Here is a 24,229-nt window from a genome sequence, read left to right as displayed (position 1 = left end):
GCAAAGAATCCGTGTGGTTTCTCTGCAATGACTTTATCATCTTTAAGCGCTCCTTTTGTATCTCGATCATTGAGGGGCCCCACTGGTGGTTTAGCAGGCTTCCTGCTTCTGATGTACTTAAAAAACATTTTATTTCTTTTGGAGCTTATGGCTAGCTGTTCTTCAAACTCCTCTTTGGCCTTTCTTAGTACACTCTTGCACTCAATTTGGCTGTGTTTGTGCTCCTTTCTATGTACCTTGCTAGGATTCGACTTCCACTTTGTAAAGGAAGTCTTTTTATCTCTCACTGCTTCTTTTACATGGTTGTTAAGTCACGGTGGCTCTTTTTTAGTTCTTTTTTTTAATTTGGGGTAGACATTGAAGTTGGGCCTCTATTGTGGTGTCTTTAAAAAGGGCCCATGCAGCTTGCAGGGATTTCACTTTAGTCACTGTACCTTTTAACTTTTGTTTAACTACCCCCCCCCCTTTTTGCATAGTTCCCCCTTTTGAAATTCAACTGCTCAACACTGTGGCATTTAGATGTTCTTTCCACCATGAAGGGATTTTAAATGTTGTTATACTATGATCACTATTCCCAAGCGGTCCTGTTTATAGTTACCTCTTGGACCAGGTCCTGTGCCCCACCCAGGACTAAATCTAGAGTTGCCTCTCCCTGTGTGGGTTCCTGTGCCAGCTGTTCCAAGAAGCAGTCATTTAAAGTATTGAGAACTTATGTCTCTGCATTTCATCCCAAGGTGATATGTTCTCAGTCAATATGGGGATGATTGAAATCCCCCAGTATTATTGGGTTCTTCATTTTGATAGCCTCTCTGATTTCCCTTAGCATTTCATCTTCACTATCACTGTCCTGGTCAGGTGGTCGATGATAGATCCCTAATGTTATATTCTTCTTCTTAGAGCATGGAATTGCTATCCATAGAGATTCTGTGGAACATGTGGATTCACTTAAGATTTTTACTTCATTTGAATCTACACTTTCTTTCACATATAGTACCACTTTCCCCCGCATGACCTGGTCTGTTCTTCTGATACATTTTGTACCCCGGAATGATTGTGTGCCATTGATTGCTCTCAGGCATCACAGAAACCTAGTGGACTATTATATCAATATCCTCCTTTATCACGAGGCACTCCAGTTCACCCATCTTATTCTTTAGACTTCTAGCATTTGTGTACAAGCACTTTAAAAACTTGACACTGTTTGTCTGCCCTTTTTCTGATGTATCTGATCTGGCTCTGAGATTATTCTCTTCCATAGTCTGCTCCTGACTATAACCTGGAGATTCTCTATCATCAGACTCTCCCCTAAGAGAAGTCTGTGTCCGATCCACATGCTCCTCTGCAGAGGTCGGCTTTCCCCCATCTCCTAGTTTAAAAACTGCTCTGCAACGTTTTGAATGTTTGCCAGCAGTCTGGTTCTGCTTTGGTTTAGGTGGAGCCCATCTCTCCTGTATTGGCTCCCCCATCCCAAAAGTTTCCCCCATTCCTGAAAAATCTAAGCCCCTCCTCTCTACTGCATCATCTCATTCTCACATTGAGACTCTGAAGCTCTACCTGGCCCTGCGCGTGGAAGTGGGAGCATTTCTGAAAATGCCACCGTATTGGTCCTGGATTTCAGTCTCTTCCCTAGCAGTCTAAAATTGGCCTCCAGGCTCTCTCTCCTACACTTCCCTATGTCATTGGTACCTACATGTACCACAACCCTGGGCTCCTCCCCAGCAGTACATATATGTCTATCCAGATGCCTTGAGAGATCTGCAACCTTCGCACCAGGCAGGCAAGTCACCCTGCGGTTCTCCCAGTCACATCACAAACCCAGCTATCAACATGTCTAATGATCAAATCTCCCATTACTAATACCTGCCTTTTCCTAATGACTGGAGTTCCCTGCCCTGGGGAGGTAACTGCAGTGTGAGAGGATACCTCATCATCATCTGGAAGGAGGGTCCTCAACTATGGCAAGGGTTCCCTCTGCTCCCACTGACTGCTCTGCCTCCCTGGGCCTTTCATCCTTGTCCAAAGTGCAGGAGCTGTCTGACTGATGGTAGGACAATTCCACAGTGTCCCAGAAAGCCTCATCAACATACCTCTCTGCCTGTCTTAGCTTCTCCAGTTCTGCCACCCCAGCCTCCAAAGCCTGTATGTGCTCTGAGGGCCAGGCGCTGCTTGCATACACTTGCCACGTGCCCACAGGGCTGGTAATCATACATGATGCACTCAGCAACTAGACTGGAGAGCTCCCACTCTGGTGCTGGGCTTCAGCCTGCATGGTCTCGTTCATGAATGGGATTTGTTTGAATCAAGACGTTGTGCATGTAGCATAGGTTCTGTTAAGGAATATGACTGGGAAGGGGCCTTTGCCCACTCCCTTCCCAAACTCCCGTGCGAAACTCCCTGTTAGCAGTCCCTGGTCGCTTGCGCACTACATTATAAAGCCCTGGCCTTCATGGTAGCCCCACCTGCTGACGAAGGCTCCACCAATAACAGAGGCTCCTAGCTTACACACCTACCTTGGAGACTCCTTTTATAGCCAAATGGTATGGCGCTGCAGCCTGCTCAGCTTCAGTGTTGGGTCTAAGGATCAGGAGCTTGACCCTTTCCCTCAAGCAAATATTTAAAAGAATGTAGCCCAGAGACTCAGTCTGCATTGCTAGGAAGCCAGGAGTTCACTGCAGGAATGGGCTTTGATTTGCTTCTCTGCAGCTGTTTCCATTATGAGATGAGTAGAAGATTGAGCCACTAATTGGAGAGATGAACAGCACTGAGGGACAGAACCATGGCTTTCCTCATGAAGTGATGTATTCACCACACATCATGTGCTTGTATAAACCTAGGCTGTAAGAGCTCTCACTGGAAGCAATTAAAGGGGGGGAGGAGGAGGTGCTATGGATGGACATTTGCTCTGTATCAGGAGCCCATATAGCAGCCACTCTAGAGAGAGAACTAAGGGAACTGACAGGAGGGAGAGGGTGGTAGTGCCTTCATATCAAGGCAGAGCAGAGTCAATACCTACAGGAAATAAGGGGGAAACAATCAGTTAACACATGGAATGCCCCCTTCATCAGCCTCCGGGTAGAGATGAGGGCACTAGCTCTGAGCCGTGTTAGTCTACAGTAAATCCAACAGGTACTCCCAGCAGAGTTTGGCCCACCAGCATGCTGCATTTTAGGAGAAGCGGACAGATCACCAGCCACCAGTACAAACAATGATTACTGCTGTTGGAAGAATTTGCCTGACACGGTCATCAATCTCTGAACAAGATCCTTGGAGTAAGGACCACTTACGGCTCCCTCATTACAGCAGCTAAGACACAGTAGGTCCTTCCATCCCATCAACTCCTGCTAGAGACAGAGCATCAGTCAATTTAGAAAGAGCTCTGCATTACACTTCAATTATACCATTTTATTCTTAAAAGTGCCTAAGTTACAGAAAAACATGCCTCAGCTAACAATGGAGCATCTTACAACAACTAACTGAGCGAACAGTTGCTAGATCATTTGATGCATAGCTTAATATATTACTCAGAGGCTGCTCAGCCTGCATGGCCACATGTATTTATTTCCACCAGCACCTCTATTAGTGCTTATTCACTGGCACCCAGGCCAAGCCCCCTTCTTGACATGAGAGAAGGGTCACAAATGGGAGTCTCCCAGGAAAGAATTGCTCTTTCCAGATGCACATTGATAGACAGAGACAATTGCCATAGCAAGACACTACCAAACAAAGCAAAGGCTAAAATACCTCAGGGCCATACCTAGTGCCCAGGTGCTGCAGCACCTCTGGACTTTAGGAATTACACAGCACTTATTGCAAGGGATGGTTAGTGGTTTTTCACACAGAAAGGTCCTCTGTGTGCTGCAGTGTCTAGATTCAGAGGGGTGAAGAATTAGAGTGATTGATTGATAACTACCCTCAGGCACACCCATACCCATCCCTTCTCCACAGCGGAATTGCATGAGTGTAAATGAGGGCACAGTAGGGACACATCTCTCCTAAATGTTCTTTTCAAAGAGTAAGAAAGAACTTCCCTTTATTACTCTAATTCTTCTCCAGGAGACAGCTGTGGGCTCCAAGCAGAAACTACCCCATGTTCTTTCTCACAAAGAGGTTGATTATGGGATACCCAGAAGCAGCCCATCACTGCTCTCCCAATATAGGGCTAGAGTTAACCCGAGGCTGAGAAGCTGCACAGGGTACTCTTGCTCTTTTTTCTGTTTCATCCCAAACTGGTGAGATTTACTTTTCCCTACCAGAGTGAGTACACAGAACTAGAGCATCTCACAAATAACGGCCACAGTGCTTGCTATTTTGGGTTTTAGTACTATACTATTCCTGAAGTGCTCCTCCCCTCCCACCCCATGGGAAGGTAAGTCAGTCTGTTCCATCTCCCACTGTAAGATATAATACTCAACACACACGGGACAGGCCACGTTTTCCAAAGCAGTCCCTAATTCTTGAAGCCTAGCTGGGAATATCTAGAAGCTGATCTTCTGAGTTTCCTACCACACACCAGGAGCCACTGGGCTTAGGTACTTGGCCAGCCTGAGACAGAATGTGTGACTAACTGAGATTGGAGTTTGGGCAAGCCAGGCTTCCTGCCAATCACTCCCATGCTCCCCTAAGATGCTGACATTACCTCACCCTCTTCCACTCCCAGCAGTTTCAGACTCCTCACAGGAGCTCCAGAACGCAACCCTGATCCATTCACAGATGGACAGAGCTGGGTGCTCCCATGGCTGAGTAGAGATGAAATGACCATGGCTGTTACATGTATGAATTTCTCTTGCTCCTGGGCAGGCAAACAGGCCCTTCCCACTCTTGATGCTCAACCTGCCCCCCAGCACACTGGAGAGTTCTTAAAAGTCAGACTCCATGATGTTTTCAGTGAGACTAGCTAACCTACTCAAGTACAAGAGCTGAAGGCCCCAGAGATCCTTGGGGCAGGATGGTGTGTGGCAGACCTGCAGTCACAGGAACTTAGTGACATTGCACTTTTCTCACCTGGCGCTCTGGTGGTGGTTACACAGAGAGCTTGTTATGAGCTGGCTGCTGCAGTCTGGGATTCTAGGGAGAATGGCAGCTCCTGGATGGGTCTGCAGTACCGATGGATCAGTGGCCTCATCCCAAGAGACTGAGGGATAACCTGGACCCCACAGGAGGGTCCTGCCTACACATTCATAGCCAGATCTCATCACTGCTCATGCTGGACACTTTGTAAATGTGCCCAACCATCGGGAACCGGACAAAACCTGGAGGACAAAAGAAACCCCATTACAAGGGCCGTGCTGCACAGTCAGCTCAGGTTGTGAGTCAGCAACTGCAGCTCAATCAAGCTTCTGGATGCAGGTGATATGCTATTCCCAAGCTCACTAAAGCCCCAACACTCCAGTCATTTCAAAGCATATCCATGCAGGTTGCCTACCAGCCCCTCCACTTTCAGCCCATTTTAATATTTACGTTACATAGGCTTGATTAATGACAATCTATGCGAAAGTCTAAACAAACGTAAATTAAATAATATTAAGAACATAAGACCAGCCATACTGGCTCAGACTTACAGGCACCCACTCTGTGGATGCTCCAGGACTGGGGACTCCTGGGAAAAAAAAAGTGCTCAGCAGCCCCACTGATCACCCCCCGGCAGTGCCTGCTGATCACCAGGAAGTGGGAGGAGCAAGGGCAGGAAGGGGCAAGGCATGTTAGGTGGAGGAGACAGAATGGGGTATCCGGGCTTCCAACAGTGGCCAATGCCAGCGGCCCTAGAGGGCATGAACAGAACAGAATCATAGAATATCAGGGATGGAAGGGACCTCAGTAGGTCATCTAGTCCAACCCCCTGCTCAAAGCAGGACCAATCCGCAGACAGATTTTTTACCCCAGTTCCCTAAGTGGCCGCCTCAGGGATTGAGCTCACAACCCTGGGTTTAGCAGGCCAATGCTCAAACCACTGAGCTATCCCTCTCCCTATCAAGTGATTCATTCCCTATCACCCATTCCCAGCTTCTGGCAAATGAGGCTAGAGACACCCTCCCTGCCCATCCTGCCTAATAGCCATCGATGGACCTGTCCTCCATGCATTTATCTAGTCTTGTCCTTCACAACACCCTCTGGCAAAGAGTTCTACAGGTTGACTGCGTTGTGTGAAGAAATACTTCCTTTAGTTTGTTTTAAACCTCCTGCCTATTTATTTTTTTCATTCAGTGAACCACTAGTTCTTGCATTATAGAATCATAGAACTGGAACAGATCTTGAGAGGTAATCTAGTCCAGTCCACTCAGGACTAAGTATTAGCTAGACCATCCCTGACAGGTGTTTGTCCAACCTGTTCTTAAAAATCCCCAATGATGGAGATTCCACAACCTCCCTACACAATTTATTCCAATGCTTTAACTAGCCTGACAGTAAGTTAGTTTTTCCTAATGTCCAACCTAAACCTCCCTTGCTGCAATTTAAGTCCATTGCTTCTTAACCTCTGAGTATAGGACAAGAACAACAATTAACCTCTCCTCCATGTAACAACCTTTTATGTCCTCTCTGTCTTCTCTTCTCCAGACTAAACAAACCCTATTTTTTTCAGTCTTCCCTCATAGGTCATGTTTTCTAGACCTTTAATCATTTTTGTTACTTTTCTCTGGACTTTCTCCAAATCTTGCCTGAAATTGGTGCCCAGAACTGGACATAATACTCCCAGTTGAGGCCTCATCAGCACGAAGTAGAGCAGAAGAATTACTTCCTGTGTCTTGCTTACAACACTCCTGCTAGTACATCCCAGAATGATGAGATGACACTGCCCCCAGTAATGAGCCATTTGCACTAGTCCATCACAGGATGGAACCACCTTTCCCAGATCCACTCCCTGCCCCTAGAGGGCTGCCCAGACTCGTTACCTCTGTTACCAAGGCCCAGGCTGTTCTCTGGCTCTGACAGGGCATCGTCTTTCCACTCGGTCTGGATTCCTGTGTCTCCATGGCTGGCTGTCAGGGGAAGGTGTTTGGAGTGAGGAGGAATCAGACGCATTGTATCCACATCTGTACTGCCCCCATCAGAGCTGGGACTCCCCTAGCTGGGGATCCCAGTCCAGAGTACAGACCTACAATCAAAAGGGAAGCCACTGCCCCGGACAGATGGAGGAAAGGAGTCCCGAGGAAAGGCTCACACTGGGTCAATGGGAAATCCCACCCCGTCTGCTATAGCCAGCTGCACCCACCTCAGAAGGGACATCCCTCTGAACTGCCCGGTTCTGGTAAGGAACACACCTTTGGCCTCCTGCGTGAGGTCATTTAGCTGCAGGTTGGACGGGAGGGACATGTTCTCTCGTGGCAGTCGCACACTGTTCAGCTTCAGGTTGTTGGAATCACTGCAACAAGAACGAAGACTGAATGGCTGCAATAGCCCCTGCAGTGGCACAGCACATAACTGCAGTGCAGGCCGCTTGCCCAGAGGCTCTGCCGCCCCCGTTCATGCCTATGTGTTGGTAGATTTGGCTCAATCCGGGCGGGTTGGTAGGGCCTTGGAACACACAGCTGGGCTGGCCCTCAGCCCCAGCTGCTGCTACATCCGTGTCCCATGGAACCAGCGCTGCTCGAGGGGGGGAGGTCTGTATAGGGAGCCCTGCCCACCTGGCAGGCACTGGACACTATCCGCAGATAGCAGCTGGGGCCCCTCTGTGCAGTGAGTTGGCAGGAGTCAGTCTAGCTCCCAAGGGCTCAAATTACAGCCCCAGCTGGCCATATAGGACTCTCCTCGTCCCCCTACACAAGGTCTCTCCAAGACAGCAGGGTGTGGGTGCCCAGGCTGCCCCTGCTCTGGGAATAGAAGACTCCAATCTCCAGTACTGTGAATCTTGGACCTTGCAACAATGCCAAACTTACCCCATCCCCAGGGGCCACCACATCGAGCTCAGCCAATCCTCATGTGCTTCTAGTGGCCCCAGACCCTCCCAAAGACCACACATGCCAAAGCAGTGAAGGGGTTAAAGAGGCAGGCACAGGTGCATGGGGGCAGTGAGTGCAGGCTTCAGGCTGTTCTGGGAGGGGGATAAATAAGGCACTTTTACCCTGCACCAAGTCCTGTCAGAACAGAGACCCCACAGCGAGGGGCAGGGGTGGGTTACCTCTGTGGCAGTGGCGTAGGTCCAGAGAGCCCTGGCAAAGAAGAGAGAGTGTTAGGGCCAAAGTTGGCATCCTGGCCTTTCCACAGAGCTGGGCGCGGCAGGGGCACGTGACCCAAGTAGGTGGGGGAGGGAGGACTCCCAGGCCCAAAGAATAGCCCTGGTGTCCAGGGCACCGGCAGTGCAAGGACACGTCCCTCTCACCTGACACCGCCTTCCCCTTCCTGCAGACGACACAGATGATGAGGGTGTTGAGGCAAAGGAGAGTTCCCAGTACCAAGGCTCCTCCAACAGTGATGGCCAGGAGGGGCAGCTCCACACGGGTATCCAGGAGACCTGCACCAGAGCCAGTCACCCGCATTAGAGACCTCTAGACACAGCACACACAGGCCTACGCCTCCCCTGGGCTGCGCTCACTAGCCATTCCCATATGGCATCTATGGCTCCCCCATCACAGGTTCACAGATTCCAAGGCCAGGAGTGGCCACTGCCATCATCTAGTCTGACTTTATAACACAGGCCAGGGAACTTCCCGCAAATAATTCCCAGAGCAGTGATGGAGAGTCCACCACAACCCCGGCTACATTGTTCCAGTGCTTCATTACACTCCCCGGTAAACATGGACATCTTATTTCCAGTCTGAATTTGTCTAGCTTCAACTTCCAGCCCTTGGATCTTGTTCTACCTCTCTCTGGTAGACTGAAGGGCCCATTATTAAATATATGCTCCCCATGTACATATTATAGACTGCAATCAAGTCACCCCTTAACCGTCTCTTTGCTAAGCTACATAAATTGTGCTCTTTGAATCTATCACTATAAAGCACATTTTCTAAGCCTTTAATCATTCTGATAGCTCTTCCCTGACCTCTCTCCAATTTATCAATATCCCCCTTCAATTGCAGACACCAGAACTGGACACAGGATTCCAGCAGTAGTAGCACCTGCCAAACACAAAGATTAACTAATCTCTACTCCTGCTCGATACTCCCCTATTTATGCATGCCAAGATCGCAGTAACATTTTTGGCCACAGCATCACACTAGCAGCTCATGTTCAGCTGATTATCCACCATGACTCCCAAGTGTTTTTCAGAGTCACTACTTCCCAGGCTAGAGTCCCCCATCCTGTGAGTATGGCCTGCACTCTTTGCTTCTCATAGACTCATAGACTCTAGGACTGGAAGGGACCTCGAGAGGTCATCGAGTCCAGTCCCCTGCCCTCATGGCAGGACCAAATACTGTCTAGACCATCCCTGACAGACATTTATCTAACCTACTCTTAAATATCTCCAGCGATGGAGATTCCACAACTTCCCTAGGCAATCTATTCCAGTGTTTAACTACCCTGACAGTTAGGAACTTTTTCTTAATGTCCAACCTAAATCTCCCTTGCTGCAGTTTAAGCCCATTGCTTCTTGTTCTATCATTGGAGGCTAAGGTGAACAAGTTTTCTCCCTCCTCCTGATGACACCCTTTTAGATACCTGAAAACTGATATCAGGTCCCCTCTCAGTCTTCTCTTTTCCAAACTAAATAAACCCAATTCCTTCAGCCTTCCTTCATAGGTCATGTTCTCAAGACCTTTAATCATTCTTGTTGCTCTTCTCTGGACCCTCTCCAATTTCTCCACATCTTTCTTGAAATGCGGTGCCCAGAACTGGACACAATACTCCAGTTGAGGCCTAACCAGCGCAGAGTAAAGCGGAAGAATGACTTCTCGTGTCTTGTTTACAACACACCTGTTAATGCATCCCAGAATCACGTTTGCTTTTTTTGCAACAGTATCACACTGTTGACTCATATTAAGCTTGTGGTCCACTATGACCCCTAGATCTCTTTCTGCCATACTCCTTCCTAGACAGTCTCTTCCCATTCTGTATGTGTGAAATTGATTGTTCCTTCCTAAGTGGAGCACTTTGCATTTATCTTTATTGAACGTCATCCTGTTTACCTCAGACCATTTCTCCAATTTGTCCAGATCATTTTGAATTTTGACCCTGTCCTCCAGAGCAGTTGCAATCCCTCCCAGTTTGGTATCATCCGCAAACTTAATAAGCGTACTTTCTATGCCAACATCTAAATCGTTGATGAAGATATTGAACAGAACCGGTCCCAAAACAGACCCCTGCGGAACCCCACTTGTTATACCTTTCCAGCAGGATTGGGAGCCATTAACAACTACTCTCTGAGTACGGTTATCCAGCCAGTTATGCACCCACCTTATAGTAGCCCCATCTAAATTGTACTTTCCTAGCTTATCTATAAGAATATCATGCGAAACTGTATCAAATGCCTTACTAAAGTCTAGGTATATCACATCCACCGCTTCTCCCTTATCCACAAGGCTCGTTATCCTATCAAAGAACGTTATCAGATTAGTTTGACACGATTTGTTCTTTACAAATCCATGCTGGCTATTCCCTATCACCTTACCACCTTCCAAGTGTTTGCAGATGATTTCTTTGATTACCTGCTCCATTATCTTCCCTGGCACAGAAGTTAAACTAACTGGTCTGTAGTTTCCTGGGTTGTTTTTATTTCCCTTTTTATAGATGGGCACTATATTTGCCCCCTTCCAGTCTTCTGGAATCTCCCCCGTCTCCCATGATTTCCCAAAGATAATAGCTAGAGGCTCAGATACCTCCTCTATTAACTCCTTGAGTATTCTAGGATGCATTTCATCAGGCCCTGGTGACTTGCAGGCATCTAACTTTTCTAAGTGATTTTTTACTTGCTCTTTCCTTATTTTCTCTTCTAAACCTACCCTCTTCCCGTAAGCATTCACTATACTAGACATTCCTTCTTCCTCTTGCTTCTAATGTATTGATAAAAAGCCTTCTTGTTTCCCTTTATTCCCATAGCTAGTTTGAGTTCATTTTGTGCCTTTGCTTTTCTAATCTTGCCTCTGCATTCCTGTGTTATTTGCCTATATTCATCCTTCGTGATCTGACCTAGTTTCCATTTTTTATATGCCGCCTTTTTATTTTGTAGGTCACGCAAGATCTCAAGGGTAAGCCAAGGTGGTCTTTTGCCACATTTTCTATCTTTCCTAACCATCGGAATAACTTGTTTTTGGGCCCTTAATAGCGTCCCTTTGAAAAACTGCCAACTTTCCTCAGTTGTTTTTCCCCTCAGTCTTAATTCCCATGGGACCTTGCCTATCAGCTCTCTGAGCTTACCAAAATCCGCCTTCCTGAAATCCATTGTCTCTATTCTGCTGTACTCCTTTCTACCCTTCCTTAGAATTGCAAATTCTATGATTTCATGATCACTTTCACCCAAGCTTCCTTCTACTTTTAAATTCTCAACAATTCCTCCCTATTAGTTAAAATCAAGTCTAGAACAGCTTCCCCCCTAGTAGCTTTTTCAACTTTCTGAAATAAAAAGTTGTCTGCAATGCAGTCCAGGAACTTATTGGATAGTCTGTGCCCCGCGGTGTTATTTTCCCAACATATATCTGGATAGTTGAAGTCCCCCATCACCACAAAATCTTGGGCTTTGGATGATTTTGTTAGTTGTTTGAAAAAAGCCTCATCCACCTCTTCCGCCTGATTAGGTGGCCTGTAGTAGACTCCCAGCACGACATCACCTGTGTTTTTTACCCCTTTTAGCCTAACCCAGAGACTCTCCACCCTTCCGTCTCCTATGTCCATCTCCACCTCAGTCCAAGTGTGTACATTTTTAATATATAAGGCAACACCTCCTCCCTTTTTCCCCTGTCTATCCTTCCTGAGCAAACTATACCCATCCACACCAACATTCCAGTCGTGTGTATTATCCCACCAAGTTTCAGTAATGCCAATAATGTCATAGTTGTATTTATTTATTAGCACTTCCAGTTCTTCCTGCTTATTACCCATACTTCTTGCATCTGTATAAAGGCATCTAAGATACTGGTTTGATCTTGCCTCCCAGCTTCGCCCTGACCCTCCTTCCTCTCTGCCATTATAGCCCGTGCTCCCTCCTGTTTCCAACCCATCTCCCAGGTCTTGTTCCCCACTTACCTGTGGGCTTTGCTCACCTGTCCCCGTCGAACCTAGTTTAAACCTAGTATCTAGATGGATACATTTACATTTAGCCCTATTAAAATGTATATTTTGTTTGCTTGCACCCAGTTTACCAAGCAATCCAGATCACTGATTCAGTAACCTGTCCTTTTCACTGTTTACCACTCCCCCAATATTTAGGCCACCTGCAAACTTTATCAGTAATGTTATGTTTTCTTCCAGGTCATTGATAAAAGTGTTAAACAGCGTAGGGCCAAGAACCAGTCCCTGAAGGACCCCACTGGAAACACACAGTGCTGATGATGATTCCCCATTTACAGTTACATTTTGAGACCCATCAGTTAGCCAGTTTTTAATCCATTTACTGTGTGCTGTGTTCATTTTATAGTCTACTTTTCTTTGAAAATGTTATGCAGTACCAAGTTAAATGCCTTCCAGAAGTCTATTTCATCAATACTTTTACGTTTATTAACCAAACTTGTAATCTCCTCAAAAAAAGATATCAAGTGATTTGACAGGATCTATTTTCCATGTACCCATGTTGATTTGCATTAATTACATCCTTCTTTAAATCTTTATTAACCAAGTCCCATATTAGCCACTGCATTGTCCTGCCCAGGATCGAAGTCAGGTTGACAGGCTTACAATCACCTGGGTTGTCCCATTTAATCTTTTTTAAAAATTGGTACATTAGCTTTCTCCTAGTCTTCTGGAACTTCCCCAGTGCTCCAAGCCTTATTGGAAATAAACAAAAATAGTTCGGTGATCGCCTCAGCCAGCTTACTAAAATTTTTTGGATGCAAGTTATCTGGACCTGATTATTTAAAAATGTCTAGCTTCTGTTTAACACTCTCCAGACATATTAGTGGAATGGAAAGTGTTATCATCACCATGTGATGAGATTATATCATCTGTTTTTCCCCCAAATACAGAACAGAAATATTTATTGAACACTTCTGCCTTATCTGCATTATTACTGATAATTTTACTATTTCCATCTAGCAGTGGACTGATACAATTGTTAGGATTCTTTTTATTCCTAATATATTTTTAAAAGTCCCTAAGGAGAAATCTGTGGCCAGCAGAGTTGTGTCCTTTTGCTTCTCTTATTAATTTTCAACAATTCTTAACTTCTGATTTATAATCCTTATTATTAACTTCCCCTTTCTTCCATTTGTTTTATATATGTGCCTAAAAGCCCACAAGGAAGAACACCATGTTGGTTAAAAAACCTCGTTTAAAGGTTATCAGGTTTAAACCTGGTTTAAACCAGGTCGGTTTCTTAACCTACACGGTGTTCTTCTATGTGGGCTTCTAGGCATCTAGTAAGGTGTTAACGTATTCCCAACTATCATTCACATTTTTTCTTCCTCTCAGCTGATTTGGCTCATAATTACTCTCAGCTTTGGGACACTGCGCTTCAGAAGAATAACATGAGTCTCTACATTCACTGCCCAGTTCCCCCAACGTGGAGCAGGGAGCGTCAAGCACAGCTGGGCTCCTCTGTAAAATTGTTCTCACAAAACAGAGATGCTTTCTGGGGGGGGGGGAAGTAGGATACAGGGCTTTCCCCTCCAGGAGGCACTGGCTCTAATCCTGCCCCAGGGCAGGGGTGTGCATATTGGGGAGAGAAAGGAGGTATCAGCTCCTCTACAGGGCAGTAATAGGAAAGATGTGTCCATCCTCACTAGCTCTCAGAACATCCAGTTCCCCCTCAGTCCTGCTTGCATGGGCTGCAGCCTCTCCCACCCTTGCTGGATTTGTGGATCGCCACAGACGAGATGTGGGGGAAGGGCTCTGATTCTGCAACACTCTCCACCTCAGTGCCCAACGCCCAGAGAGTCCCACTTACCCGGTGGCAGGATGGAGGAGTTGGTTATGCCCACGTTGTTGGCAGCAGTGAAAGAGAAGTTCTTGGCCACGCTACTGAGCTGCACCTGCACGGTGTGGTTGGTCAGCCAGGGGTAGCTCTTGGTGTCCAGGATGAGGAAGTCAGACGTATTCACCATCACGTGCCTATCCTGGTCTATCCAGGTGATGCTGGCTGGGGGGTTGGCCCGCACCAGGACGAAGAGAACCATGAAGAGACCCGGGTCCTTGGCCTCCTGATACTTGGCATTCATCGTCACAATTTCCGGTTTAACTAGGCAAGAAGGGACACAAACCAAATGTGTAAAAGACAAAGCTGGTCCCTGGTCTTGAACCTAGTGAATGCTGACCCTGGAGAGGCAGCAAAGTCTAGTAGGTACAGCTGAGGATGGAGAGTGGGGTCTAGTGTTTAGAGCAGGGATCTGGGGGTCACGGCTTGCAGCTTTGGGCTGGGAGCAGGGGCTTGTGAGCTGAGAGGCAGGGTTCCTCTGCCAGAGTTGAATTTGGTCTCTTGTCTCAGCGATGGGAGGGAAAACCCATAATTTCATGTTTGTGCAGCACTTTAAGGAGGAGGCTTCGTTATGATTAGTGCCAGATTCAGATCAGTGTCCTGTGTTCTCTGCACATCTGACTACAAGGTGCAGGGCTCAAATCCCTCAGGTGCTGGCAGCACAGAGCTCCTGAGAGCCCAAATTAGCTGCTAATGAGAGACAGCCTCCCTGCAACTGGCCAGGGCATCCAGGGCACTGCACAATTAACTCCTTCCAGTCCAGCCCCGGCTCTGGCTGTCTCCTTGGTCCAGACACACAAGCATGGATGGGAAGGAAGCCTCTCCCATTCCATCATGTCTAACTGCCTGGGACTTGGCTGGAGAAAGTGCAGGAGGGGCCTTGTTAGCCTCTCTGTTCAGGGAAGCTGAGCCCAACCCTTCCTAAGATCTCCAGCAAAATACATTTGGTGGAGCCCAGGGTACTGTGTCCACCTCAGAGTTCTGTATGACCAGCTGCCTCTGCTTGGGGTGCGAGCCAGGACTGAGGAGCAGCAGCAAAGCTGGGGGCAAAGTGGAAGGGCTGGAATAATAGGGTCAGGATGGAGGGGCACAGGCAGAGTTTAGGAGGAGAGAAGGGGCAGGGCTGGACTAGCCAGGGGCCATGGCTTGGAATCAAGGGATATTAGCAGAGCTGTAGGGGGAAAGAGGGGGCACAGCTAGAATAGCAGAGGGGCTGCAAGCTGGGATTAAGGTGTGTGTTGTGGGGAGGATTGCCTCTTGCTCTCTCCCCTAATGAGTTCTCCGGACAAAGGACCTGGCCCACACGGAGCTGGAGCCCTGGCAAAGCCCAAGGAGCCAGCCCTTACACTGCACGTTGAGGAGCACTGAGGCGTTGGAGGTCTTGCCAGAGGCTGGGTCAATCAGTGAGCAGTTCAGTTCCCTGTCTGCGCGCTGTGCTGTAACTGTGAAAGTGCTGGAGCTCTGCTCAAAGGCCTCAGCCAAGGTGGTCAACACTGTGGAACCATTGGTCTCCTGCTTCTTGCCGTTCAGGTACCAGGTGAGCATGGGCACGGCCTGCCAGCTGTCCACCTGGCAGGTGAAGTCCCGGCTCTCATCCTCCTGCATGGTGCTCACCAACAGTGACTGCCCGTTAATCTTGGGATCTGGTTCCCCCAGCCCTGCCAGGGAATCAGGACGAAAAGCCATCAAAGCAGCACACTTGAGCCAGGAGCTCATCCTATGCCCCTCCTCCCACTCCATACACTCCAGGGATCCATTTCACTAACACAGAAGCAGGCTCTAGCCAGCTGGACCAAGTCTCTGGAGGCTCTGAATCTAAGCCGGGCTGCTTTGAGCTGGCTGAGGCAGCTGCTGGAGAACACTGCAGCAGACCAGGTAAAGGAGTCTTGGTAGGCACCAGGAGTCTCCTGCCTCACAGCCAAGGCTAGGTTCGGCGCCTGTTCACTCAGTTTCAGGGGGCCCCTCAAGCTGGGATGGAGGCAGGGGGCAAGTCCAGTCCCAGAACAGCATGAACTCTCCATGCACAGGGCCCAGGCCTGCCCAGCACCCCCCAGGGCATGGAGACTCTCCTCCACGCAAGGGCCTTACCTGAATGCACCAGCGCCTCAATGTGGAGCAGCAGCAGCAGCAGGTGGGAGAGGGCAGCACCACGGCCGGCCAGGTTCCTGGTGAGCCCCATCTGTGCTCTGGTTGGGTTCTCAGTTTCATCAGTGCCCCAGCGCTAGGAGAGAGTCAGATGGTACCTGAGGGCCACGGAGAGAGTGAACTTGGGTCTGTTGCCTGTGTGGCCAAGCAAGGGGGTGATCACTGCCCCAGGTGTTAGCCAGGTGAACAGTATAGCACGTCTGCCCATGCACACACATGCAGGGGGCACAAGGGCAGGGCGAACACACGTGGGGCACACAGGCATGCAGGGGGCGCACGGGCACGGTGCGCACACACATGGGGGGCACACGGGCAGGGAGCACACAGGGCGCACACACATGGGGGCACATGGCCATGCAAGGGGCACACACATAGGGGGCACACAGGCATGCAGGGGGCACACGGGCAGGGTGCACACACATGGGGGGCACACGGGCAGGGCGCACACAGGGCGCACACACATGGGGGGCACACGGCCATGCAAGGGGCACACACATAGGGGGCACACAGGCATGCAGGGGGCATACGGGCAGGGCGCACACACATGGGGGGCACACGGGCATGCAGGGGGCACACACAGGCATGCAGGGGGCGCACACACAGGCATGCAGGGGGCACATGGGCATGCAGGACGTGCACACATGGGGGCACATGGGCATGCAGGGGGCGGGCACATGGGCACACAGGCATGCAGGGGGCACGGGCAGGGCACACAGGCATGGGGGGCACACAGGCATGCAGGGGGCACACGGGCACGGTGCGCACACACATGGGGGGCACACGGGCAGGGAGCACACAGGGCGCACACACATGGGAGCACACAGGCATGCAGGGGGCACACAGGCAGGGCGCGCACACATGGGGGCACACAAGCATGCAGAGGGCACACGGGCAGGGCGCACATACATGGGGGGCACACGGCCATGCAAGGGGCACACACATAGGGGGCACACGGGCATGCAGGGGGCACACGGGCATGCAGGGGGCACACACATAGGGGCACACAGGCATGCAGGGGGCACACATGGGGGCACATAGGCAGGGCGCACACGCATGGGGGGGCATACGGGCATGCAGGGGCACACGGGCAAGGCGCACACACATGGGGGCACATGGGCATGCAGGGGGCACACAGGCAGGGCGCACACGCATGGGGGTCATACGGGCATGCAGGGGGCACACGGGCAGGGCGCACACGGGCATGCAAGGGGCACACGGGCAGCGCACACAGACATGCAGGGGGCACACATACGGGTTGGGGGCCCACAGGACAGCTGCCGCAGAGGAGCCCGGAGTGCGCGCGGGCTGCATCCGATGCCCCGGCCCCTGCCGGGGGAGGCTCGCCCAAGGCGGCGGCCGGTTACCTGGGGGAGCTGCAGGGGCCGCCGGCAACGCGCCGCCCATCCCGGCAAGGCGGTGAAGAGCGCGCGGCCCCCCGGCCCAGCCCCAGCAGCCCGACGCGAGCGGAGCGGACCTGCCCGGCCCTGGCTCCGCGCCCGGCCGCTGCAGTCCCAGCCTCGCTTGGGGCCGGCGCTGCAGCTGGCTGGAGGGTGGAGCCAAAGGGCCCGGCCTGAGCACCAATCCGCACCGGCTCAGTTCACCGGGGGCCGCGGGCTCGTGTGAACGCTTAGTTCGGATGAACCGGTTCTACTGTGATTTTTACCGCACACCGTTATTACGTAAAATGCCCTTTGAGAACCCTAGAGCCCTGCTGCAGGCTAGGATGGACCTGATTCTGACCCAGCTTAGAACTACAAGTTACCTTCGGAAACGAAAAGAGGGTTCAAAAAAGCCCGTGTCAAGAGGGGTGTTTGCCATGATTTCAAATGGGAAATGTTTGGGGTTAGACAGGCCCTGGGCGTCAGCCCTGGAGCCCTAAACACAGCAGCATCATGCTGAGCCTGGAGAGGGAGTGCAATCAAGTTAAAGCAGTAGGAAAGCAATCAGTACACAAACCACAATCTAATAGGAGCAGAGAGAGGCCCAGTCAGGATCAAGGCTCCATTGAGTTAAGTGCTGAATGTGCACAATGAGAGAGTCCCTGCCTCAGAAACGCCAACCCTTTAAAAAGGCAAGCCACACCAATGAAGGAACCGAGGCACAAAGACTACGTGACTGGCCCGTGATCCTACCGTGAGTCAGGACCAGAGCAGGGAAACGAATCCTGTTTCCAAAGACCCTGTCCAGTGCACTGCCTAGTGAGCTACTGTTACTGAGCCTAGGCCAGTCTAGTTCTGGCCCCAGCTGAGCTGAGTGACATGTGAACAGAAGAACCCAATGGCTACATTTGCTATGGACACCGGAAGGGGCGGGGGTTTTCTGAGCACTCTTTCATTACTACTTACATCTAAAAGTGAAAAGAACATGGATTCCACCAGGACAACTGGAGCCAACCACCAGTCAAACTACGAGTTTATTTGTGACAGGGAAGAACAATGCCCAAGGTGACGCAGCGTCAGCTCTTCTCTGAAGCAGGGAAGCGTGAGAAACGGCCGCAGGAGAGAGCTGTCCGGAATATGGTGCAATTCTGATCCAGCCGATCCACTCAGGAGGTTCTAAAGCTTTACCAGAAATGACAAATGCTTCTGGGGAGGAAGTGGTTTGTGCTGGTTTGTACACGGTGCCCAGCTCCTGGGGAGTCCCTGCCAGGTGCCTCACCTGCCTGGAGGCCTCATCTGGGAACCAGCCTGTGACAAAGACACTGCAGATCATGCTCTGTGCCAGGCCAGCGGAGGCTGCCAGGACTGAGATGCCTCAGGCTCTGCAAAAGACAAACTTCCCCGCAAACATCTGGGCGTTGCTCAGGATGCACCGATCTAGGCCAGTGGTTCTCAACCAGGGGGCCACAAGCAGGTTTGGCATTAGAATTTCTAGGGCCCAGGGCAGAAAACCAAAGCCTTGCCACACAGGACTGCAGCCCAGGGTCCTGAGCCCCACCACCTGTGGCTGAAGCCCGAGCAACTTAGTTTTGAATGGCCCCCTGTGGCACAGGGCCATAGACAATTGCCCTGTTTGCTACTTGCTAATGCCAGCCCCCAGCTTTTATATGCTGGCACAGTTGGACCGTGGAGTTTTTATTTGGGGGGGGGGGACCTCAAAGAAAATGGTTGAGAACCCCTGATCTGGGCTCCCCTTGCCCCAGTGGAGAGCTCAGGATTCTATGTGGGGTAGGTGGAGGGCATCCTGTCTGCCTGGCCCAGCAGAATGATTCATTAGCAACCCTCTCCCCCAGAACAATCCCAGCTGACCCCTTGCCTGGACAGATGGGCTCTAGTTGCTTCCCTGGATGTCTGGGTTCTGCAGCTTCCTCATCATTTCCAACAGCATCTGGTTGCAGAGCGCTGAATAGGGATTCATTAGGACCAGCTGGTGCCGAGCAAAGGCGCTACCCAGTCTGGCTCCCTGCTCAAAATCCTGCCTGGCATTATCCTCGTGCCCCTCCAACACATTGATGAGACCTCGCTGTACAAAGCACTGGCATGCCACCCGGCCTGTGCCCCCACTCAGGTGCAGGGCTGTGTCCAGGTCCTGCAGGGCACCTGTGTGGAGACAGCAGGCAAAAAGGAAGAAGGGTGAACTCTGCCTGCCCTTGGTCAGTGTAATGTGCTGGAACTCAGCTGTGGGCTTCTGGGGGTTCAGATCCATGATTACTATGCACAGCACTAGATACTTTACATTGCCTTCTGCTGGAAGAGCAAAGTATTATCCCTCTCGTACAGATGGGGCACAGGAGAGTGGCCAGAGCCATCCTCAGAGGAGATCTCAGAGCTGAGATGCTGGAACAACATTTTCAAAATAATAAAACAGAGTCCTTTCGTGAGGACTTGTTTTAGGGTCATGAAATGTTCATTCAATAGACAAAAAAGTGCCTATTTTCTATGCTGGGCACCAGCTCCTGACCCATCCACAACATGGGCAGGTTTTCAGAGGGGAGAGATTTTCACGGTAACTTGTTCTGAATGTATCTATTATGGAACACGGACCAAGAATCATGAACATTGACTGTGAGCCCCATGCACCTCCAGTAGCGTCTCTACTCATCCTACTCCACTCCAAACCCCGTTCATCACCCTGAAAGCGTGTTCCTGGTAAATACAGAGCAAATTCTACCCAGTGTTACTACACATTGGAACAAACAATAGGACCAAAAAAATGGGCATTTCAGGACCCACAAAGGAAAGTCCTGGGTCACATGGACATCACATGAAAAATTGGGTACCAAGTCAGGATTGAACCTAGGAGCTCTTGGCTCCCAATGCTGAGCTTAGAACCTTATTCTCTACTGTGTGCTATTCACATATGTTGTGCTGTGACTGCATTGCTGCCCATCAGACCCCACGCCTGGCCCAGTCACCTCTAGAACCAGTCAGACCATCTGTTTGCAGTCCTCCCCAAGGTAACTGCCAACCCAGGTGTGATGGGCATGACTCCCCTCATTTACCTGCCACATCCCCTCGGAGACGAAGGGCCTGAGCACGGTTGTTGTAGCATGAGGCTCGTTCTGGAAGGAGCTGAATGGCCTGGCTGAATCTCTCAAGGGCCGTGTTCACATCTCCCGATTCAGCCGCCAAAACCCCCTGCAGCTCCAGGTCTTTGACTTGCTCCAGCAGCTCTGAGGCGAAAGCTCCATCTGTGACATGTATAAAGGAAAAGCCTCATTTATGCAGCGCTTTGGGCAGACACCGAGCTTGGGGGTGGTATGGTAACGGGGAGTGATCCCCTGTTCCAGACCAGGGCACAGTGAGGGGAGAGAGTCTCACCACCACCAGACATGGGACAGAAGAGCCCACGGAACCAGGGATTAATATGGGGGCTCTGAGCTAATCTTGGGCTCTGCTTTCCTGATCCACCAAGGGTTGAGAGAGGTGCCCAGGCATGTCATGGGTTGCTGTGACAGCAGATCCCCATTGGGCACCTTTTCTCAGGCAGATATGCAGACTGGGCAGCAGGCTGCATTTAAATCCAACATGCAGTTTAATTTCCACACACACATTCAGATTCACCTAAACCTGCTGCCCCAAAGAGAGATCAGGAATCTCAGTGCAAAGTGCGTGGGTCCTGGCCCCAAGGCCAAAGTGTCCAAGCTGCTCCAATATGAATTAGAAGAGGAACTTCCCTGTCTCCTGCATGATCCCTTTCCACAGGATTGCTTGGCCCAGGAGTGGGTCCGATGGGATCTACTCAGCACTCTGATCCAGGCCAGACTCTTTGGTTATTTATAACAATTTTGTGCGTTTGGGGGAAGGCAACGTGGCCCTGAGATGCCTGCACAGGCACCACTCAAACCAACTGTATTGGTGCTCCTGGCAGGACAGTCTGCCAGGCCCAAAGATGCTTCAGTAACTGGCCGAATGTAGAAAGCAGGCTGAGGTGATCAGGCAGATATTTGCTTCCACTTTCTGTAATTGTGGCCCTGCTCTGTGGGCCCTCCCCCAATTCCCAGCTGCACCATTATCTGGTAAGGAATAATAGATGCAGGGACTTGCTGTTCTCTTCTCATTTAAGTGACAGACATGCAGCATAGCAAGAGGGAAGCAGGCAGCTCTCTTGCGTCACTTTGTCTGCATTGTAGAGATTTCCCCCTCCGGGGCTGAGAAGAGCTTTCAGGGCCCCAGTCCCATTAGGGTCCAGTTAGTCCAACTGGCATGTCTTTCTAGAGATCAGCATGCTCTCCTTCCAGCTCTTACTGAGTTCTGTCCTAGCTTCCAAGGCCCCATCAGTTACTGCCAGGGGAAACTGGATCATTCCACAACATCCCTGCGACTAGTTCTTCCCCGGTGCAGCTCCACTGACTTCTCTTGGATTACAGCAGTGCCATTGTTCCCAGTGAAGACAGTTCTTCCCTTCATTAACCAGTGCCAGTGTACACCACCTCAGTGGCAAAGTCCGCCACTGGGAAGGGTAAATCACAGCTACTGCACAGACATTTAGTTACCAGCAAGAATCTGAGGCCCCCGAGGTACAACTGCTGCTGAATCAAACCTCACCTTCCCCTTCGATTGCCACTGCCTCCTCTTCCTCATCTAACCCAGGGATATCCCCAAAAGGAGTACTAGGGTTAAAGATTGTTTGCAGAATCGCTCTGTCCTTGGCTGTAGCCATGTTTAACTGCACAGTGGGAGGCAGGAAAAGGCACCTCTAGCAAGCCAGGAATGAGGTCTGGAGACACAAGTGGGGGACTGGCCTAAAAGCAGCCAATAGGAGTGGGGGAGGAGATGGGGGCACTGCACTGCAGCGCAGAGCAGCAGGGGAAGTTAATGTTCACATGCCCCTTTGGCCAGTGGCAGAATGCTAGAGGCAGATAAAGCCTCCAGAGGGCCTGCTGGCTGTTAACTGCAGGCAAGGACAGCAGTGGAATTGCAGGGTCCAGACATTCAAAATGTCAAAGGTGAGCTGAACTCACTAAAACCATCGCAGGTATTGAGATCAGTAACAGGATGTGTGCGGGAGAGGGCAGGGAAAGGGATTCTAGCCCCACTCAAAGCACTACCAGTTTCTACTGCACAGACATGGCAATAAACTGGACGCACATTCAGGTCATTGCTAAATCTTGACAGTTTTCTTACACGCCTCCTCTGGCATCAGACTTTCCCCCCTGCGTACACAGCCAAAATTGTTGTCCAAGCCCGGATCCCTGAATGTCTTGGCTACAGAACCCTCTCCTCATCTGGCCTGGACTCCTGCACCCTTACTCCCCTTTTGTCTTCTGCCAAGACCTTATTCTTGGGATTCTGACGTCAGGCCCCAAGTCGCTCTGCCAGCTCCTCCTTCACCTGTATATCAAATAAAAGATACTTGTCTTTACCTTCAAGGCAGTTCATAATGTTGCCCCACTCCACTTGGTGACCTACTTACCTATGGTGATGTCAACCTGTGTTCGCTTTGCCAGTGTTCCCAGTCTTCATTGCTCACAAGGTAGTTTCTCCCTCAGACACCTCCGTGCTGGCTCCATGCCTGAGGAAAACCCCTGATAAAATCCCCACTGTCACTGTCTTGTCCACCTCAGGATGCGCCTCTGGATGGTTCTCCAGGCACCACAGCAAAGGGCATTCCTGGACAGGCGACAAGCAGGGCCTGTTCTTCCACTTCTTTCCTTTGCCCTCAACTGAAACCAGCCATCCACCATCCACGAAACTAACCCAGCAGGGCCAATTCCTCCAATTCATTGGATTGTTTGTTGTATATGCATCCCCTCAGTGTAGCTGTGACTTCTGGCTGGCTGTACAGTGCCCTGCAATGCAGCCCCAGCCCCAACCCCAACGGAGGCCTTTGGGCTCTACCAGCGTATAAATATTGACTACACTAATGTCGCTAACTTTCCTGCCATTGAGTTCCATAATGCTTTGAACTAATTCTACATCACAGACCAAGATGATAGGGAGATGCTGAATAGATGTGAATGTTTCTGTTTCCTCAAGAGCTTAGAACATGGATACCCAATGCCAAAGTACAATCCCACACACAAGTCACAAAGTACACACACAGTCTTGGCACAGGGTCTGCTTAACACCTGGGTGATTTTTACAAACGGTGTTTCACTTGTTCTGTGACCATGAAGGATCAAGGACTTGGAAGGAATGAGGCCTCCTTCCTTACCCTTCAAAAGCTCACTCTCCATTAGTCCTGCTGCCTGCACCATCATCTCCATAAGCAACTCTGCTCAATATCCAAGAGCTTTCAGAAGCCAATTCAAAATTGCCTTGTTTTTAGCTTCTTCCCTCTCTACATACCTTTTACCCCAGCCACTTGTATCCCTTCATACAGTGTCAGCCACACTACTGCAGGAGACTCCTCTTCAGCTCCTGGCAAACGTAAAGGAAGCTCGAATTCCACACTATCCATTCTCAAACCTCCCAAGCACAGTTTTCTCCCCTGTCTAACTTTTCTTTCATGACATCACTGCAGGCCCTTATGTTTCAAGGTTACCTGGCAAGAACCATCCCGTTTTGAGGCAGGGACTCATTTCTTTCACAGCGCAACAGTCACATCTATGGCACTACAACACAAACAGTAACAATGAAGCCACGATACCAATGTGCCTTTTCTGAAGAAAGGGTGATTCATATGATGAGGCTGAGCGATGGTGGC

General features: G+C 50.2%; 2 protein-coding genes across 11 annotated transcripts in view; both read right to left on the bottom strand.

Annotated features, from left to right (window-relative positions):
- Positions 1-18,555, bottom strand: part of TMEM25 (transmembrane protein 25) — a 39,278-nt gene extending 20,723 nt beyond the window's left edge. For 4 of the 8 annotated variants that reach the window (XR_003997213.1, XR_003997214.1, XR_003997211.1 and 1 more), the window contains exons 1-9: positions 18,487-18,555; positions 16,085-16,217; positions 15,343-15,654; positions 13,970-14,260; positions 8,315-8,446; positions 8,114-8,144; positions 7,257-7,357; positions 6,888-6,974; positions 5,002-5,249 (exon numbers count right to left, since the gene is read on the bottom strand). Coding sequence is in view for 4 of the 8 variants with exons in the window: in XM_030538306.1 (XP_030394166.1) it covers positions 5,176-5,249; positions 6,888-6,974; positions 7,257-7,357; positions 8,114-8,144; positions 8,315-8,446; positions 13,970-14,260; positions 15,343-15,654; positions 16,085-16,217; positions 18,487-18,507 (1,182 nt within the window). In the remaining 4 variants the exon portion in view is untranslated. Of the gene's footprint in view, positions 1-3,097; positions 5,250-6,887; positions 6,975-7,256; positions 7,358-8,113; positions 8,145-8,314; positions 8,447-13,969; positions 14,261-15,342; positions 15,655-16,084; positions 16,240-17,505; positions 17,586-18,486 lie in introns of those variants that run through there. The other 4 variants (XM_030538306.1, XM_030538308.1, XM_030538309.1 and 1 more) reach the window with 4 other exon arrangements.
- Positions 18,556-18,746: 191 nt separating this feature from the next.
- Positions 18,747-24,226, bottom strand: TTC36 (tetratricopeptide repeat domain 36). 3 transcript variants are annotated; one of them, XM_030538315.1, is made up of 4 exons: positions 22,708-24,226; positions 20,583-20,771; positions 19,397-19,680; positions 18,747-18,828 (listed from the first exon to the last, which is right to left on the bottom strand). In XM_030538315.1, the coding sequence occupies exons 1-3, from the start codon at positions 22,721-22,723 to the stop codon at positions 19,412-19,414; spliced, it is 474 nt and encodes a 157-aa protein (XP_030394175.1). In that variant the 5' UTR covers positions 22,724-24,226; the 3' UTR covers positions 18,747-18,828; positions 19,397-19,411. The 3 variants fall into 3 exon arrangements, with proteins under 3 accessions (XP_030394175.1, XP_030394176.1, XP_030394174.1); XM_030538316.1 differs by lacking the exon at positions 18,747-18,828 and having other exon boundaries at positions 19,392-19,680; positions 22,129-24,226; XM_030538314.1 differs by lacking the exon at positions 18,747-18,828 and having other exon boundaries at positions 19,392-19,680.
- Between the last annotated feature and the right edge of the window lie 3 nt (positions 24,227-24,229).

The sequence above is a fragment of the Gopherus evgoodei genome, chromosome 19 (assembly GCF_007399415.2).
Source record: "Gopherus evgoodei ecotype Sinaloan lineage chromosome 19, rGopEvg1_v1.p, whole genome shotgun sequence".
Classification (NCBI taxonomy): domain Eukaryota; kingdom Metazoa; phylum Chordata; order Testudines; family Testudinidae; genus Gopherus; species Gopherus evgoodei.
This window is presented reverse-complemented; position numbering and strand designations above follow the sequence as displayed.